General features: G+C 38.2%; 1 protein-coding gene across 1 annotated transcript in view; it reads right to left on the bottom strand.

Annotated features, from left to right (window-relative positions):
- Positions 1-250: 250 nt before the first annotated feature.
- Positions 251-19,917, bottom strand: part of Wif1 (WNT inhibitory factor 1) — a 66,142-nt gene continuing 46,475 nt past the window's right edge. The window contains exons 4-10 of the mRNA XM_015483053.2: positions 17,467-17,607; positions 16,469-16,564; positions 15,428-15,523; positions 10,765-10,860; positions 4,835-4,930; positions 4,062-4,157; positions 251-1,108 (exon numbers count right to left, since the gene is read on the bottom strand). Of these exons, the coding sequence (XP_015338539.1) occupies positions 987-1,108; positions 4,062-4,157; positions 4,835-4,930; positions 10,765-10,860; positions 15,428-15,523; positions 16,469-16,564; positions 17,467-17,607 (743 nt within the window). The 3' untranslated portion in view covers positions 251-986. The remainder of the gene's footprint in view (positions 1,109-4,061; positions 4,158-4,834; positions 4,931-10,764; positions 10,861-15,427; positions 15,524-16,468; positions 16,565-17,466; positions 17,608-19,917) is intronic.

Below are 19,917 nucleotides of genomic sequence, written 5' to 3'. Positions count from 1 at the left end.
TCTAGTTAGAGAAGACTTTTTGAAAGAAATGACTACTCAGCTGTGATATAAATAAGCAGTAAAAAGAGAGTATAATGCAGCATGGCTGGAGCAGAGTCAGGGAGCTGGGAGGGAGGGATGAGGATAAGGGCTGTGGTAGGGGCAAAGAATGGAATCATAGGATCTCTTTTATGGTACTGAAAAGAATTAACTACCACTAAATTGCGAACAACCAGATCACACATGCAAAGACCACTCCATACAACACTCAGAAAACTAAAGCAGCACCTTTATTTTATACATACAAACAGTATAAAATGTTTATTATGTAAGAGCAGTGTTTTGTTTACAATATATATTATATTGCTTCAAGCCAATGCAAAGACTTCATACATTATATTCCCTATCTCATTGTGTTTACAATATATTATATTGTTTAAATGCCACTACCACAGTGTCAATTTTTGGTTTTTCTTTTTTCAATACTGAACTCTCTGGAGTAATGGTAAGGTCGAAATATGTTGTATAAGAGCATACAAATAAGGGCAATTAAAAATGTGACAAATGTCTAAATATATGACAATAAAATTTGAAATGCTGTAACTTCAACATGATTAACTGCTTCATCTAAATCCTTGTGATTTATGTATTTTTGCCCAATTTAACCTCTCTAATGTGACCCAGCCCCTCAACACCATGAATGCATTGTAATTTTGCAAATATCTGCCAACTATACACCGAGAAGACAAAATTTTAACCTGATCAACAGACATAATATAAAATCTGTCCCAAAGGACTGAAAGAAGAAAATCTATACCATCATGCTACAGACACACTTAGGAAACTTAAAAGGAAGAGTAAATATCAGCTCAGTGATTTATAATGAAGCTAATAAAATTCAGGCCAGTATTCTTAAGTGTAATGAACATTATTTGAACATTCAACACATAAAAGGTTAACAAAGGCTATGAACTTGGTGTAACTTAAAACGTTTCAGATGTCGGAGTTCACCAGATGTAATTGGATTCAGGTGGTTCCTGCTGCTCCCCGGCCTTTTTAAGTGAAGGCGTGTGCTGCCGGAGACCGGCGCCTGCTGGCCTCAGGGCATGCATGAGGCTGGCTCTGTACCCTGCAAAATTATTCACAGCTTAAAAGCAAAGAAACTACAAAAACAGGCTCTTCAGATTCATCATTAACCATTCAAATGAAATCCATTTTCCCTTTTTAACCCAGAGTGGAAGACCACAGTGACCACAAAAAGCTACCTGAATGAAGAGATGTTACAGGTTCAAGATCTCTATTGAAAGAAACCCATTTTACTAACTCTTGTCAAATTTGCCCTCCATTGGGTTTCTTACTCACTATATATTTTGGCTGCTGTGTTTGAATGGAAGCAGTCTCCACCCAAGGGTTGGTAAGGATCTCACACTGAAGTCTCAAATGCTGCTACAGAAGATCAATGATTTGGTCATTGATCCTTTCATTGCATTGCAGAACCATCAATCCAGCTGATGGATCCAGTTCAATATGTAACAACCTCCGCTCTTCCCATAGATCCCACGGTGAGAGTATGGCTACAGCACTCATACATACAGGAATGTTGTAAGAATCGAGAGTTTCCATTATGTGTATTAGAGAACGGGTTGTTATTTAAACTGACTTCTATCAATGGGGACTTGTGGGTTTTGGTCAGGTGGCATCTATTCATTTTCCACTTGGTTGTCAGTGGAATGTGATACTCAGTTACACAACTTGAGATCTCCCTCCCCTCTACTTGTGAACTTCTGGAGGTGCTGGGGGGCCCTAACTCATTTTTGGTTTCCTAAAACTGATGTAAAACAGCAATTACATTTCAAAAATCTACCACCATCTTCGTGTGTATCAGAGTCAAATTCAGCACTTCATTTCTTCCTTGTGGTTTTTAAGTGCAAGCATGTTATTAAACAACTAGTGAGAACAGAATATTTGTTCCTGAATATGTTTCTTTGAATTGTCACTATGTAGGCTGGTAGCTCATGGAATGGTCAGAACATGAGCCAACAATGCGCTGGAGTAAATCCCTACCATGCAGCTTGACTTGCCACCCATGAAGACCAAACCTCCCTGCTGGTGAGGGTGAGCCTGAGTAGGGACATCTGCCTCCAGGATCCTCCTTCCTGCTATGATGCCTGGGTGCCTGGGACCTCCCAACGTGTCACCCCACTGGAAATCTGTTCTTAGCAGAACTCTGTGACTCACAGCTTCCTTGTCACCTCCCGCTAGTTAAAATAAACCCTTTTAGCTCCATTCTCTTGAAGTACAGAACTGGCCGGGTGGCCTCCCCTGGAAAACACACTTGCATTTGAATCAAGCACCAGGGCACCTTCCTGGCTTGCATTGACTTACTCTGTAGGAGGGACACTGATGGCAGAAGATTAAGCATGTGGTCTACACTAGGGGTGCTGTTTGGAGGCTTGCAGTTCTCCTTGATAGAATTGCTCATCTACTGCTCTATTCCAAAGGACCCCTAACTTGCCTTCTTTTTGTAAGAGTGACCAGGTATATCAGTGGAAACAGTGCCCTTGTGCTCACTCCACCTCCATCTTGGAGATCACTGGCCCCCATTTATGAGACCAGAGATCTTTGCAATTGAGTCCTGGGGTGTATAGTCAGACTTCAGATCATCCTTAGGCTCAAGGACTTCTGGAAAATCACTTTGATTCTGGACAAGCCATGGTGTTTGTATCCAGTTGAGAGTGGCATAAAAGATTTGACTTAGTCTTTTGAAAATGACTCTAGAAATTGTTAGTTTCCTATAGGGGTGTTAGTCCAAAGGTTTCCCAAAAGCATGTCCTAGTAGGGATACATTCAACCATTACAACTGGGTGAAGAGCTATTTACCAGAGGAACTGCACCCCTTCCCATACTGTGCCCACCAGACACCAGCCTACCTTACAATAAACATGTATACCCACATATAAGTTCATCATATATACATCAGAATAACATGTGAATATTGTAAGGTCTGCACAAAAATTGGAAATTAGAAAGTTTGCAATTAAATAATTACATATTAAATGTATATGTAAATATGTATAAAATAATATAAAATATAAAAAAAATTTGAGAGGTAATACTTCCCCTCAGCACCCGAACTAATAATTTCCACACTCACTGGACCGTGAGCAACACTCTTTGGAGACCACTGATCTAGAAAAATATCTGTGGTTTGTTTAACTTGTATTTTGGAGATGTAATATGGTAGCCACATCTGGACTTCTGCTATTGAAGGGTGTTGCATGGTTGGGAACTTCCTTTCCCCCAAGTGGAGAGGACAGTGTCCCAGGCTTAGGAGACTGAGTTCTGGGTGCCAGATATACACAGACTGTGTTATTTTGTTCACTTACTAATCAACTCTCCCTCCACTGGATCTGCACTTTCTGTTTCATTGATGTGTCCCCCCATTTTCTGGATTCCTGCTTAGCACAGGGGAGACACTAATCCATTACTAAATAATTGGTTTTATTAAGCTCCATTTCATATATAAAATAGTTCAGTGTTTGTTCTACATTTCTACTTCATTTTGAGTAGTTGGTACATTTGGAAAAAACACATCTCCTATAACATCTCTCTCTCATAGAGGGCTTCACAGACTTTTCCTTTCCCTCAAAAGGACTCATTAAAAATATACCCATTATAATTTAAAAATTTTAAAAAGTAAAACTCTTCACATATTATATGTGAGTTGGTAAATCTTGAATTTTAAAATCAGAGGTAAGTAGATACTGATTCTACATTTGATTTGAAATCTTAATTGAGATGATCACATCTTTCATAGTTGACATACTATATTACTGTATGAACCTGTATTAGCAATCTAACCTAGAAAATATTTGTGGTGGTATTTTACAGAGCTGATGACATTTCACAATGATGCCTTACTTTTTTAAACTTTAAAGCTTAGAATCTAAGGTTTCGAGAGAGGGAGGGGAGCATGGTGGGCAGAGAAGGAAATGGCAGGTGGGGCTGGGTTGTGGGTTGTCTATTAGCCCCTGGAGCCAAGAAGTGAAAGAGACTGACTTCCCAGATGGTCTCCAACTCACTTTTATTGCAGTGTCTTCCATGCCAACCTTCTTGACATTGGCATTTGTTGGGTTCCTGGCAAGTCCCGTGTGCACCACAGCCAGGCTCGCAGACAGCTGGAGCAAAGGAGATAAAATAAATGTTTCCTCGGCTTTCCTTTTTCAACAGAATTACACAGCTCCTTTTCCTGCAGTTCTTTAGAACGAGTTAGTTTTGGCTTCATCGCCTAATTTTTTTTTCTTTTTTTCTCTTTCTAAACCATTCTCCAGGTAAAAGTCAGTTTGGGACTTTGTGAAAAAATCTTGAGAGTGACCCTCAAATAAGCATCATGTTCCTCATTTACAAAAAAACTCTCAGTAGGATTTTGAAACTTGTGAGCAATGGAAGTTTATTTTCCTTAAGAAAACCTCTAAATGAATTTTTTTTAGAGAGAGAGAGAATTTTTTTAATATTTATTTTTCAGTTTTCAGTGGACACAACATATTTTATTTTATTTTTTTATGTGGTGCTGAGGATCGAACCTAGCACCCCGCACATGCCAGGCAAGCGCGGTACCGCTTGAGCCATATCCCCAGCCCTCTAGTGAATTTTTAAAAAATATTAAAACGTTCAGTTGTATCTGTGAGGGTATGTAAATTCTGTTATAGGCATGGATTCCATACAGTGCCTTTGGTCTACATAAAAGAATCATGTATGTCAGCGAGGAAAGGTTAACTGTGACATTTTGTAGTAGGAGAGTACAGCTAACTCACTCGTCCCCTAACCCATATTGATGAGGTGTGTGAGTACTTACGCTTAGAACAGAGGTCTCCTTGGTAACCTTTGGAGCACTTACATTTGCTTTTACCAATGCATTTACCTCCATTTCGACAGGGTTGTGGGCATTTGCCTAAAATAGAGAGCAATGCAAGTGAGCAAAGAACCCAGAGCTCCATTCGGGGAATATTACATAAAGAATCACAAGGTTTCAAGGAGGTAAAAGCAGTATTTTCCACTCATTTCAGATTTAATCTGGCTTTTATATTGCTTGAGTTTTGTTTTTGAAATAGACAGGTTAATACTTCTACTTTGAATACATATCTTCTTTCACCATAAATGTACTGCCCCAATGCTATAGTTCCATTCACATTTTTATTAAAAGAATAATCTTTTAACTGACTCATAAATTGTAATTTAAGATATAACTTACTAAAAGTTGATTTATGCATGACCCACTAAATGGTCTTTTCTCTGAGTTCCGCTTTGGATTGTTTCTTGTTCTGAAAGCAGGTCTACACCAGTACCTGACCTCATAAGTCTTAGTCTAGGATTCCCCAGAAAGCAGGGCTTGCCAACAGATAGCTTATTTTGGGGAAGTGAGCCTAGGAAATAGGAATGGGGCATGGGAAGAATGAAACAGGGTAGGAGGGAAGGTCAACACCAAAGTGTGGTTCAGTCACCACTATGAGCAACTGGGTCCCATTTTGCTGGGTCCTTCCAAGGAGCTGTATCAGCTGCACCTCAGAGTTGTCTGAAGATAGAGGGGGAAGCATTTGTTCATCAGCATTTGACTCCCACTTGCCCCAAGGGGTAATTTCCTCACACTTCATGCTGCAAACGCAGTATGTGATTTCTAAGGACTCAGAGATGTCTCTGGGTGGAGAGCAAAGGTGTGGAATGGATAAGATGAAGTGCAATCAGCTCACACTTGTGCAAAACAGGTTGCTTCAGCAATGACAGGAGTTAAAGGTTGGCTGAGAGAATATGAGGCAGGTCACAAAAGGTACCCAGTAGCACAACCATACATTTTCTGGGAATGTCTCAGATCTTCAAGATACATCATTTTTCTTTTATCTCATACCAAATGAATATTGGTAATGTTTTCACAGATCTTTGAATCACAGAGTTTTAGACCCACCAGAAGACTTTAAAGGTAAAAATTATGCAATCATTTGCTGCCTTCTTACTCTAAAGGTTATTTATTTTCTCTCTGCAATTTAGAATTTGCCATCCTAGGACTGAAGTTTTTGAAGAAGAGTGTTATCCTCCCAGGTGTGAAACCACAGCCTGTGACTGGCACAGTGATGTTCCAAGTTGGCAAGCAGCTTGGGTTTTGGTAGAGGACAAGTTTGGAATTTTGTTGTTGTTTTTCTTTCTTTTCACTTTTAGGAGAACATTAATTACAAAGGTCTCTGAGTACATAAGGACAGCTAATGAAATCTATCCCTAACCATCTCACCTTTCATTCTCTAAACACTTCTTCTTACAGTCAAAGAAAATACTATTCTTGAAAAATAAGAAGTGAATTCCACATAAAAATCACTTGACTAAAAACACTTTCTTTTTCTTTTTACTTACCTAAAGGACTTTATTTACATATAAATTGATGAAAGCAGTATTTAGTCATTGTGGAGGTAATACAGACATAACAATACTGGGGTGTTAAGGTCTCTCACAAACCTGGAATACCATTAGACTTTGAGATTTTTTTTTTTCTAAAACAAGCATGTTTCAGAAACGGGTATTAAAACAACTTTCATAATAAAATACCACCTTTTTGTTGACCACAGAAAGTCCAAAAAAGCCCTTTTTCTAGGTTTGCACATAAGAACACATTGTTATGGTTTGGATATGAGGTGTCCTGCAAAAACATCTGTGTTAATACAGGAAGTGAGAATGATTAGATTATGAGAGCTGTGACCTGATCAATGGATTGATCCATTTGATAGATTAGTAACTTGAAATGGTCAGACTGAATGGTAACTATAGGCTGGTGGAATGTGGAAGTGGGTCACTGGAGTTGGCCCTTGGGGATTATATCTTGTCTCCTGGCTCCTCCTCCTCTCCTCTCCTCTCCTCTCCTCTCCTCTCCTCTCCTCTCCTCTNTCTTCTCTCTCTCTCTCTCTCTCTCTCTCTCTCTCTCTCTCTCTCCCCTTCCCAGTGAGCCAGCCAGCCAGCCATTAACTGAGTATCTTTCCTTTACCATGTTTTCCCTCCATGACGTGCTATCTCACCTCAGGCCTAGAGCAATGGAGTCCACCGACCATGAACTGAACCTCTGAAACCATGGACCCTAAATAAAGTTTTCCTCCTCTAAATTGTTCTTGTCAGGCATTTTGAATGAAATTCTGACTAATAAAACAATTTACTGTTTAGTTAATATCTCAACTCTTACCCAAAAGGAAGGAATATCTAACTCAAAATTTCTACTTGCATCAAAGAAACATCTGACCCCAAGACATACACAAAATTGAATCGTTCATGGTACTCTGCAACACACTAGGTTTTCCCCCAAGCAAACACAATGTGGGATGATAACTATATGGCAAAGAAGATAGACTACTTATATGTGAAATACTTGGTGAGCCCTAATTTCCCATAGTGAAGGAGGAGTGAACTTGGTAAGCAGGAATACTGCAGAGATTGATCCTTGGCAAGAATCATTTCATTGGCCCAATGGGTCTTTTCTTGTCCATGGAATGATAGAAATGAGGAAACTTAGTTTCACCTCAGCCAGGAGGGAGGATATTCTCTCCTGGTTTTTACACAACAGAAAGGCAACTAACTGCAGGCGAGTTAGAAGCCCACTGCTAGTTCAAAGACTATAGAAACCAAACCTCATGATCTGATTGTTTTAAATTTCAGGATTCTACAATTGTCTTTAATATTTATGTTTCCTTTTCCTGAAAACAATTTGTGGCCAAATTCTATCCAACAGACAATGGAAAACTGAGTAGGCCTGAGAGATTACACATCTTTATCCTAAGAGACTAAGCATTGCCTATGGACACTAGATTTGACTAAATTTAAACAGCATTTTTAGTACAACCAGTGGTTGAGTCCTTGTGAGTACAATGTGATTAAGATATTTATAAAACAAAGACATTAAACTTTCTCCACTAATGGGATGGTTGGATAAATTACCTTAAATTTGTGACACTCACAGACAAAAAAGATCAAAGGGGTTTACAACCTGGGCCAACACTCATCATCTCTTAGAACGTTGTTCTAGAATGGTGAGTGATTTTTAATCATTTTCTCCAATATTCTAAAATGTCTTTACAAAGAACATTTTATACTGAAAGCTTTATAATATGAACCCATTAATTTAGTTTTAAACTTTATTTATAACGCGATGGAAGTAAAGCTGTGTGGTCTTTTTAACTGAAGGTTCATTGAAGATTCTTGGGAAATCTAGGAGCACACAACCATCTATCCAGATACCTCTGACTATTGGTAAGGATGTGGGAAAACTGGAACTCTTGCACATTGCTGCACCTTGATGGGGTTGTAAAATCATGCAGCTATTTTGGAAAATGGTCTGGCTATTCCTCAAAAAAATTTGAAAACACATGATTCAGCAATTCTACTCCTGGGTTTATGTCCAAAAGAATTGAAAACTTATGACTACACAAAGAACTTATTCACAAATGTTCATTACAGCAGTGTTCAAAATAGTCTTCATATGCAAACAACCCAAATGTTTATCAGCTGATAAATGCATAAACAAAATGCAGTTATACATTCCAGTGAGTATTATTCAGCCACAAGGACTGATGTCCTGATATATGCTACACCATGTGTGAACCTTAAAAACACTAGAAGAAACCTATATGAAAGAAGCCAGAAACAAAAGACCACATGTTGTATGCTCCCATTTATGTGAAATGTTCAGAACAGGCAAGTCTGAAGAGACAGAAAGTAGATTAGAGGTTGCCAGAGCTGGGGGGAGAGTAGAATGTGGAGGAACTGCTGATAGGCACAGGTTTTCTTTTTGAAATGGTCTGGATTGGACAGAGGTGGTGGCTGCACAACTTTGTGCATGTACTGGGTGGTTTAACAACTAGTTAAATGTTGTGTTTTATGCTATGTAAATTATATCTTAATTAAAAAATAAGAATACATACTTCAACTATGCTGTTTTATCTATATACTTGTAGAGGCACTTTTCAACTCAAGACCCATTTCCATTTTTTCCTGGTATTAAGAGAAACAGGAAATTTCCTAAAAAATTTTGAATAAAATTTGTGATCAAATTTGTCAGGAGGTTTCAAAGACCCAAATTTTTGATGCAGTTAGAGAGAAAAAAAAATCATATGCACATGTATACACACAAGAATAAAAGCAGTGCTTCTGCCAACAGAAAGTGTATAAATCCTAAAGGCATGAAAAGGCATCCTTACACAAAATGAGACCATGAGCAAAGATTCACACACAAACCAATTAAGTGTGCAACCTCTGGGGGTGAGGATGAGGAGAAAATTGAGGGGTGTCCATTCTGAGATATCTTTATCAGGGAAGGGTAATTAATAAAAATAGAAACCACATCCTGGCAATTAATTACATGTTTTATGGAAGCTTCAGAAGTATTTCATTTGAACTCTATAAAAAATGGTTACTTCACCTACTACTCATTAAAGTACAAAAACTCACAAATAAATTAGAGGTTGAAAGTTAAAGTCAGAACTTAGTATTATTCAGTTTTGAATACACTACAACTTCATAAACTACGGCTGAACCAACACAGTGATGCTTTACAGGTAAAGCACAGCTGGAAACAAGAAATGCTGAACAAGTCTTCCTCAACACACATCAAAAAGGCAGAGACAGGGGCTCGGGTGTGGCTCAGTGGTAGAGCACTTGCTAAGCATGTGTGAGGCACTGGGTTGGATCCTCAGCACCACATTAAAGAAAAATGAATGAATAAATAAAATAAAGTAAAAAAAATAGGCAGAGACACAGCAAATAAGCAGACACTGATTCCTTTAGCTCCTTCCTGGGCATGCATCCCACTATCTGAGCAACGTAGGGTGGGTTGACTCACTCCTCAGTTTAACAGAGAGGTGAAGTGACTCGCTGAGTCCTACATGGCTAGTAGGTGGTAGAGCCAGGATAAGCAGTTGGGTATATTAATTCCCCAAACAATGGGGAATTTTTACCCTTAAATTGTAACAAATATGGCAAAGGCAGAATATTCACCAATCTTATTTACAGTTTGATTTTCTTTTACATAAACACTCACATGACCCTTCATTAATCAAGATACAGAATATTTTTGGCACCCCAAGAAATCCTTTTGTGCCTCCAACCATGATTCTCGTTTCCATCATCATCCATTAGCTTTGCCTATTCTTCAAAACTAAGGAATCATCAGGAGGCACTGGTGTGTGTCTGGCTCCTTTCATTGAACAGGTGGGAGGCTCTCATGTTGCTGCATGTGCTATTAGCATGTTCTTTTTTTTAATTGCTATGCATGTTTGTGTCCCTTTTTAGGGTATTCCCTTTTCTCTTAGGTGGGTAACAAGACTCAGTCTATTCTAGGATATCTGGCAGCAATGGCAGCCAGTGGCAGGGAAAACCCTGCTGTATCTGTAGGTGGGTGACAGATCTCTCCTGTTTCAGAGCTCTGGTCTATGTTTCACGGCTGAAGCTGTGGGCTCTGCATAATGCAAAGTGGAAATGACTAAAAAGAAATAATATGACATGCTGAATAGTCCAAACCCAGAGAGAACCGACTCAGAAACCATTTGTTCTGAGTGCTCTGAGGCTCATGAGCCATGTCTCTCCTCACGTTTAGCCAAAATAAGTGGCATATGAATCTAGCAAAAAGAAACCAATGACTTAAGACCTCACACAAACTATGTGTTCTTTCTGGGCTTCGGATTCCTCTGGTAAAGGAAAGGATTAGAAAAAAATGGCTAAGATTCCCAGAGAACAAAGAGAAAGTGGAAAGTCAGTACTCACTTCTTTCACACTGCTCCCCTTCTAGACCTGGGGGACAAATGCATTTTCCAGGGTAGAAACATGTCCCTCCATTAAAGCAGGTGGTTGAACAGTTTGCTGTCAGAATGAACAACCAGGGGCTGCATTAGACAATGGGTTAAACCGAACAAAAACTCTATAAAGTGCATGATATTTCTTAGGCATCTGTACTTGCTCATTTACTTCATAAAGTAAGCCGCTTAAGCCCACTTTACAAATACAAAAACTGCAACCAATTACTTCAGTTATTCACAGTAATTGATTCGAATTACAATTACCATCAAATTACAATTACATGATTTCAGAACATAATAGGGTATAATAGGATATCACTTACATTCTATCCCTCCCATTCTTAGAAGCTTATATCTTAATGAAAAAAGGCATGGAGTATATAAAATAAACCTGCCTTTTAATTTTTTAAATAAAATCAATGCTCTGAAAAGGAGAAGAATGCTATGCTATAAATCCAAGATTTTTTTTTTTAAACATCTGGTTGCAGGATAAAAGAAGAATAAAAGGTAAAACTTACTTTGGAATAGACAAAGAGAGAGAGAGAGAGAGAGAGAGAGAGAGAGAGAGAGAGAGAGAGAGAGAAGTCATAAATATTGGGATCCAACAAAGAAGAAAGCAATGTTTTTTTGTTTTTTAGGAAAAAAAATGAACGGGGATTTATTTTATCTAACAGATTTTTTTTAAAAAAATGGGCTTTTATGACATTTAGATAAAAGCATAACTGTACTCAGAAAAAGACTGCAGACCCTTGTGAGATCATATAGGTAGGGATATGGTGGCAGCTGAGTTGGAGGGATAAAGCTGGATGTATTCTAGTGGGAGTCCAATTAGCTACATTATCCAGGTTAACAGTCATACTGTGATTCAGCCTAAACCCTCCCTCTTGGTTTAGTTTCTGGAATTTCACTGCTTGCTGGCACCTAAAATAGAGGGAGGACAGAGAAGTGGGAATGGAGGAGTGGGAATGGAATGTCTAAAAGTAGACAAGCTGGCTCATTCAGTAAAGGCTAAAATTAGAGTTTGGATTTTTAGCAATTTCAGTTATATATCCTATTTGTTTTTGTCCCACATAAAATGGGCCAAAATTGGCTCTAGCCGAACAAAAGCTAAAGCAAGCTTCCAATAAGAAAATCAGAAAGGAAATCCAAAAGTTATATGTGTGCTCTCTTTGTGGAAAAGAATTCCAACTAAAATATTTTACAAATATCCTGCTTCTTAAGTGATAAATGCCGTGTTTAAAATCACAAGCATCTCCCAGCTCCAGATAGTGTTATACTTGTTTTGGCAAAACCAAGCATCTTGACTTAGAGAGGAACGGAAGCATTTTGGTAGAGAATTCAGGAGATCCATTCACGTGGCCCTTTTTTTTGCTACTTGGTGCTGGTATCTGTATCACTGGTTGTTTTTGTGAGTGTGTCCTGTTCCCCCAACTCATTCCTGTTTCTCCTAAGGATATGAGGAAATGAAACATTGGGATCAATATCCATGTGGTCCTTTCCCTGTGGGAACTGCTCCTTACTGTTATGGAAAATGCTCTGAGCCTGGTAGCTTAATTGAATAATAAAATTTGATAAAACTGATTATATAATTGAGCCACACTCTTAGTTTACTGCCCTGACCACACTTCTCCAGATTTCTGCAATGATTTGGATATGGTTTGTGTCCCTAAAAGATTCATGTGAAGGAATCTTGGTCCCCAATGTGGCAGTATTGTGAAGTGTTGGAATCTTTAAAAAATGGGATCTAATGGAGGACGGTTGAGTCACTGGGGCTACCACCCTCAGAAAGGATTAAGGTAGTTCTATAGGACCTTAGTTCCTGCAAGAGGAAGTTGTTATAAAAAGTGTAAGCCTGGCCTGTGAATCTTCCTGGTTACCTATCTGGCCATATGATGTTCTCTCTTCCAGATATTCCCATAATAATTCCATTTACCAAGATGTGATATAGTTAGAAAACCCTCACCAGAGAGCAGATGCTGATGCCATGATCTTAAATCTTCAGAACTGTAAGCTTAGTTACTCCTTTCTTTAAAAGTACTCAGCTTTAGGTATTTTATTATAAAAACAGATTAATATAATTTCTATTGTACAATGAGCCAGAGACACTTTCAGTGGAGCTGAGAATATATTGGCTAATGCTTAACAACTCATTTCCTAACATTTATGGCACATGTCCCAAGGACCAATGAAAGTTGTTTTTTAATGTCTGTTCTAGAATGTAGTGCTAAAGTCTAGCTCTATGCCAGTAACTAAGCCATTTTTTTTTCAGAAGCTCCATACTGTCTTCTGAATAATGAAAGCCTTTTTGTTGTTGTTGTTGAGAAAGTAAAAAATATTTTTAAAATATTCTCAGATCTTTAGAAGACCAAGTGGAATTTCAATGAACTTTCCAAAAACAAAACAAAAATTACTGGTGTCTGATAAGTAGGAAAACTTTCATCTGAAATATAAAATATAAAGATACTGGAATACAGATAGATATATTCCCTCTTTAGTGACCATGAAGTGTTCGAGATGTGGTAGCATTAGTAAAACATTGCAATGCATACACCACTGTGCAGACCACACCAATAATGGCCACATCTACATAAGCAGACTACACTAGTGGTTTCTTTAAATCTGTGAATATAAGCATTCTTCATTCAACTATCTGAAAGATTTGATTTATTTTCTAACAGTTTCAATATAACCTGAGCTTAATTCTGCTGTAAGAAATGCCCAGTTTTAGAGGGTGGGGGTGTAGCTCATTGGTAGAGCACTTGCCTAACATACACAAGGTCCCGGGATCAATCCCCTGTATGCTTAAAGAAAAATAAAGGGTTAATAACACATACAGGAAGAAATGCTCAATTTAGAAATAGCAGAGATGCCAAATGCTAAATTTAGACAAAAAGAGGATTCACAATCAATAACTTTACTTACTGTCTGTCATTATTATTAGTGTTATTAGAGTTCAGTCTTCATGAATACATATTTTTAAAAATTGTTTTCATTTTAATGCTATGATTTTTATTTTATTTTTTTTTTTTTTAATTTTTAAATTTTTTTTTTAAATATTTATTTATTTATTTTAGTTTTCGGCAGGCACAACATCTTTGTTTGTATGTGGTGCTGAGGATCGAACCCGGGCCGCACGCATGCCAGGCGAGCGCGCTACCGCTTGAGCCACATCCCCAGCCCAATGCTATGATTTTTAAAAGACCATTTTTTAAAAAAAAATGTAGAAATGCTTTTGGATATTATCTCAGTTAATTCAGGGGTCAGGACAGGAAGGTCAATAACTTCCTTCCAAATTTAGCAAAGGAAAAAACATGGTCCAAAAATAGAGCAAGTTACCTGCTGAAGCCCAGAGACCCTCACGGGGAACTGGGACCTGAGTTAGGTAGCCTGGGTTGCACCATGGTACATAGAAAGGAGTGAATTTGTGTTAAGCTGCTCAAGCACTATAAACCTCACTATGCTTATCTGGGAATGAAATGGATAATACTTTCCATATCTCAAAAGGTTGTTGAGAGTAAAATCAGACAATTAGATAATGAATGTCATAAAATAGCAGACAACCATAAGTTATTATTCTGACGCATGCTGAGGATTTTTTTACATAGCTTTTCTTTCTTTAAAAAGAAAAAAAAAGAAACTGTGCATTATAATCTTGGTACTAACTGATCACCATCTCTTCTTCAAATAATATTCATCATTTTATTTCAAAACATTTTTATTAGCCCCAAACAATGCTCTTTTCATAAAATTAGCATTCTAGATGCAAAGGTAACTCCATCAAAGACACACACTTTGCAGAAACTTCTAAATGTTTTCCCACTTGCAAGATGTGAACTGGGAAAAATAGACTGGTAACTTGTACAGAATATGAATTGTTCAGCAATATTGTAAGGCCAAGTCTGAATCCAGTCTCTAAGAACAAAATTTGACCATTGCTGCAATGCTAAGAAGGAGGCATGTAACCTCTAAAGGACGTGATTTGGAGCCAAGTATTAAGTTGGGAGTCAGTACACTTTTAAGTCAGTCAATTTGGAGCACGTTGTTTGATGTGACCTGATAAGCTCACCTACAAAACTTATTCAGGGCATATCAAATTTCCAGCTGTTCACAAAAATCCATGATCCCCTCCCATAACAAGAGTGGTCAGTGGAAGACAGTTGTCCAGCCAGGATGACATCCTGGCTACATTCAGAGAGGACCAGGAGGCTAATTCCTACCCATAATAGATGTGGAAGTTTTATGGGTCACTTCTGGGGGCTAGCTTTTTTTTGGGGGGGGGGTCCTTAAAGAAATACCTATTGCAATCTCCCTTCTCTACTTTGTTGACTGGACCTAGAGAGCTCCAACACTCCAGGCAGGAGCACAAGATGGAAGGTGCCTGGTCCCCTGAATCACTGCATGGAGAAGGGCTGCACTATCCACTAACCCCCTAATCCTGTACTGGAGCGTTCTGTGAGTGAAAGTAACATTCTGCTGTGTTAAGCTACACTCAAATGGGGGTTTCAATTATTATACCAGTCATCTTTACCCTGAGGGATACATCCTGATTATAGAGTGATGACACATTTAGTGTACTTATTTGAATCAAACATTTAAAATGTAAAACTTGATTCTTAAAAAGAAACTATTACCTTTATCACAATTGACTCCATAGAATCCAGGTGGGCAGATGCAGAAACCAGGAGTAACACAAAGTCCGCCATTCATGCATCGTGGTGTGCAAAGGGCTTATGGGGAGAGAGAATTCTGATTAAGGCCAAATGGGGATTTAGGGTGGAATCATTTTTAAATGTCAATAATACAACAACTTCAAGCTTTGTAGTTGATTCTAAAATGTGCACCCTTCTGAGATATATAGTTTGCTATATTTTTGTGGTTTTAATTAGGCTATTTTTCAACTTCTCAATTTCTTAGAAAATAATTTTGAATTTGTTTCACTTTGAATGCCTGATTAAATTTCTTTTCCAGAATCATCTTGACTAAGGTGTGGTTTTTTAAAACTGCAAATATTTTCTCTCTGCCCTATATCCTTGATCTTCCAATTTCAAAATAAGTGCAAAGAAGAAAATTAAGAAAAATATTCTTATTTCTTAGAGATAAAAAATGTTTTGCTTACTCTGATCAAATAAGCTCTTGGTATTTAAGCATCTTATAATTAATATTCATTCTCTTGCTTGCCTCTTTTTTCACATAATTATCTTAAAAGTAATTTCCCTGAAATGGACAAACTTCCTACACAAGTTATTTTCATCCTTTTTTTCTTTTAGTTGTAATAACTTCATAGCTATGGTATGGACTTAATTGTGAATCAAGCCACTTTTAATTGGAATAGATAATTTCAAATCAATGGCATTTTTTAAAGCCAACTTAAGTAGAGAAAATCAACCTCAAGACTTTGATAAGATTATGCTAAAGTACAGTGTGTACAATAGTGGGAAGGGGGCCTCCAGAGTGTTGACCCTTTCCAAAGTTCTCTCCCTGTGTTACCACATACAGGGTTTCACAGAAAACCACTCGCAGAAGAAATACTTTCAAATAACTCTTTTATGGTTTTTTAATTTTTATAATGTGACCAAAAAAATAATTTTAGGAGATGTGTTAAAAAGCCACGTGGGACTCCTGTGACATGTTCATTTGAAAGCAAACAAGAGACACCAGCTTCTGTTCTTTACCCTTCTCACAGTGAGGCCCGTAGAATCCATCAGGACACTCGCAGACTCTTCTTTCATTACAAAAGCCTCCATTTCGGCACCCTCCTGGGCACTCAGCTGCACCAAAGAGAAACGAGGTAGTTGGGTATCCTTGGAATCATGCTGGGTGAGTCACAGCCAACATAATATACTAGGGATCATCTTTATTTCAGCTCTCCAATTACTGTAGATTGAGTGCCCAGATCCTTCTACTTTATTCTCCATACAACACTTCCATTTCTCTACATTGTCAAATTTTGCCTCTTGCAATCTTACTTCCAACAGTAGGGGGCTCACGGACAAAGGTAAAGCAAATTTTTATCCTGCCTTCATCCCTACCTATCAACCTACCATACCTCCTTAAATTCACACTGTAGAAGAATGAAGGATATTGTCCGCATTCACTTTTAGAGCGTGGGATGACATTTTTGATACATTTTGAGAGCTCTGACAGGCTCCAGAGCTTAAATTTTGTATAGCTTGTATAAAGATGGAAAAGAAGTCAAGCTTCCATGCTTACGGGACACCTGGAGCACTGCAGGGAGGTGCTGAGTGAGTCTTTGCCCACAGGGACACTGAGTGACAGTGACATCCTCTCCTCTGTGGATGTGACTGGCACCAAGTTTTTGGAAGGGAAATGTCTAGTGCTGTCTTTGACAGGTAGAAAATGCTGGTAATGACTGGCACTTACAGTGAAGAACTAGAGAAAGGAAAGAGAGGAAAGATACCACGGGAGAGTCTCAATTAGTAAAGCAGGAAGAAGGGAGGGCATTTTGAAGGGGAATTGGAGTTGCTATAATTTTAAGTGATGCCAAAACCAGAGAAAAGTCTGTCTTAGTACTGTCACTGGACTCTACGTTACCCATCCTCCCTTCTATTGGTATGGTTATAATTATACAAAAAAATCTATAACAAATTTTTTTTTGTCATAATCACACCTGGAATCCTTATGGGCCTCTTGAGTCACTATTAATGCTTACCTTGCTGACATGTTTTAAAGAAGATAGCATTTTGAGGGGTCTGGAGGATGGTATTGCCTTCAGAATTCATTACAATCACATTCACTTCAAATGCTGCCACCCCATCTTGTTTTCCAAGACATGGGAAACCAACTTGAACGACTAAAAGAAAAAGAGAGAAGGTATGGGGAAACAGATGATTCCAGTTTTACAGAAATCGTGGAAAGAGACACAAAGAACAAAGCAACACTGTTCACATTTTCATGACTTTCTTGTATCCCTACTGGAGTAGGGACTGTATTTAGATCATCTGGGCATTCTTCACAGAACTTGTGCGCCATGCCAGGTGGAGAAAGAATGGATGACACTCATTCATTTGTACTTTCCTAACACAGAATTGGAGGATATTTTGTTGAAAGTCTGAGCTTGTATGATCTTTGAAAAAGCAAAAAGATTTTCTCTGGAAATTAAGGGTGCAAAAAGGAAGCATAAATTTATTAGGGAGAAGACATTTTGTGGGCACCTTCATCATCTAGAAAGAGCTAGAAACTAATATTTCATCATCCATTAAATAAGCTCCATGAGCAACACCCCCCTAGTTTATTTTTATACTGTGTGCTTGAAAATGACAAACTGTCTCCTTTGAACATACTCTACAACTCAGGCGAGACTCCAGTCATTGACTTGAGTTAATGCATTCATATTTTTCTCAGGCTACTTGTTAACATGAAGAAGTGTTTGGTGTGATGAAATCATCTCCTGGATGGGCTTATAATTAATGGTTCCTAATAAGGAGCCAATTCTTCCAGGTGGGTCTGTTGATCACTAGGCATGTGTAGGTGTTGACAAGGGCACTACAAAGCAGGCAGTGGGAACCAACAACACTGCTGTACGGAGAAGGCGAGGAGGCCACCAGTTGTGGAATAATCACAAGTCATTGGGTGAAATGGTGGCAAATCATGTGTGAGCATTGATAGACAGACTGACTAGGCAAATTTCTGGGGATGACTGCTCCAGCTGAGCCACTAGACTCTAGGTCTTTCGTAGGAATAAGAAGAAATATTGGGCGGGGATGTGGCTCAAGCGGTATCGCGCTCGCCTGGCATGCGTGCTGCCTGGGGTTCGATCCTCAGCACCACATACAAACAAAGATGTTGTGTTCGCTGAAAACTGAAAAATAAATATTAATAAAACTCTCAGAAAAAAAGAAATATTGCCAGTAGGTACCCATGTGAGATTTTGCTTCTTTTTTTTAAGAGAGAGAGAGAGAAAATTTTTTAATATTTATTTTTTAGTTTTCGGTGGGCACAACATCTTTATTTATGTGGTGCTGAGGATCGAACCCAGTGCCCCGTGCATGCCAGGCGAGCGCGCTACCGCTTGAGCCACATCCCCAGCCCGAGATTTTGCTTCTTTTTGTTTCTGTGTGGCAGGTATGGCTATGACCCTGCTTGGGCAAATCATATTAAACCAATACAAATTTCTTTATTTTTAGAGGGTTCATAAATCTTCCTCCCAGGTTTATATGATGAAAAAGAATTTTAGCTATTTTAACAGAAGTAAGAAGAGATAGAAAACCAAAACTGCGTTCAAAGTTTCAAAGTAAAATTGCATCCATTGAGAATCTTGGTTAAATTAAATCCTACATATGACAATGCCCAGTTATCAAAAAAAAAAAAGTCACTAATACCAGATTTCTATTTCAGAAGGAAATAAAGGAGTCAATCAATAATTTTTAAAAACTTCTTTGCTTTTCCAACTCGTTTACACTATCCATTTATGAAGCTTTACCCTCTTTTGAATCTTCTGCATAGATCAGTAAACCAGTAATTGCCCTGAGCTATAAAAAGACGGAAGAACACAGAAAGGATACTTAAGGACTGAGCTTGTAGAATCTTTCTTACCACAGACTTTACTGCCATCACCCCAACTTTATTGGTTTCCAGGTATTTCTTTTTCTTGGTCCTTATTCAGCCTCCAATTTGCACCCACCTGACTCTTTTAAAAAGGCACTTGAATTTTATTTGGGGTTTCAGAATCTTGGTATGAGAAGATGCTTGTACATAAACTTATCTCATTTCTCCTCGTCAGCATAGTCAAACTTCAAAACATGTCTTCGATGTCAAATATCAAAAAAATTCCTTATTAAGTGTATGGGAAATTCATTTAAGATTAGTAGTTCTTCTAATCTTCAGATACATTCAAAGCAGACCATTTATGCAAATCTGGTTAAGTTATAACTTTATTCAGATGTTTTCAGGGAACATCTAGGGAGTTTGCTTACGTGAAAGTGTATGGTTTACTAACATGGCCTCTATGTCAATGAAAGTAAAGAATATACTCAGAGAATTCCCTGCCCTTGCAGGGATGCCAAAAACAATATGGCTGTGTGGGTTGTAGTTCAGTGGTAGAGCGCTTGCCTATCATGTGCGAGGCACTGCATTCGATCCTCAGCACCATGTAAAAAAAAAT

Source organism: Marmota marmota, unplaced genomic scaffold (assembly GCF_001458135.2).
Source record: "Marmota marmota marmota unplaced genomic scaffold, marMar, whole genome shotgun sequence".
NCBI lineage: Eukaryota > Metazoa > Chordata > Mammalia > Rodentia > Sciuridae > Marmota > Marmota marmota.
This window is presented reverse-complemented; position numbering and strand designations above follow the sequence as displayed.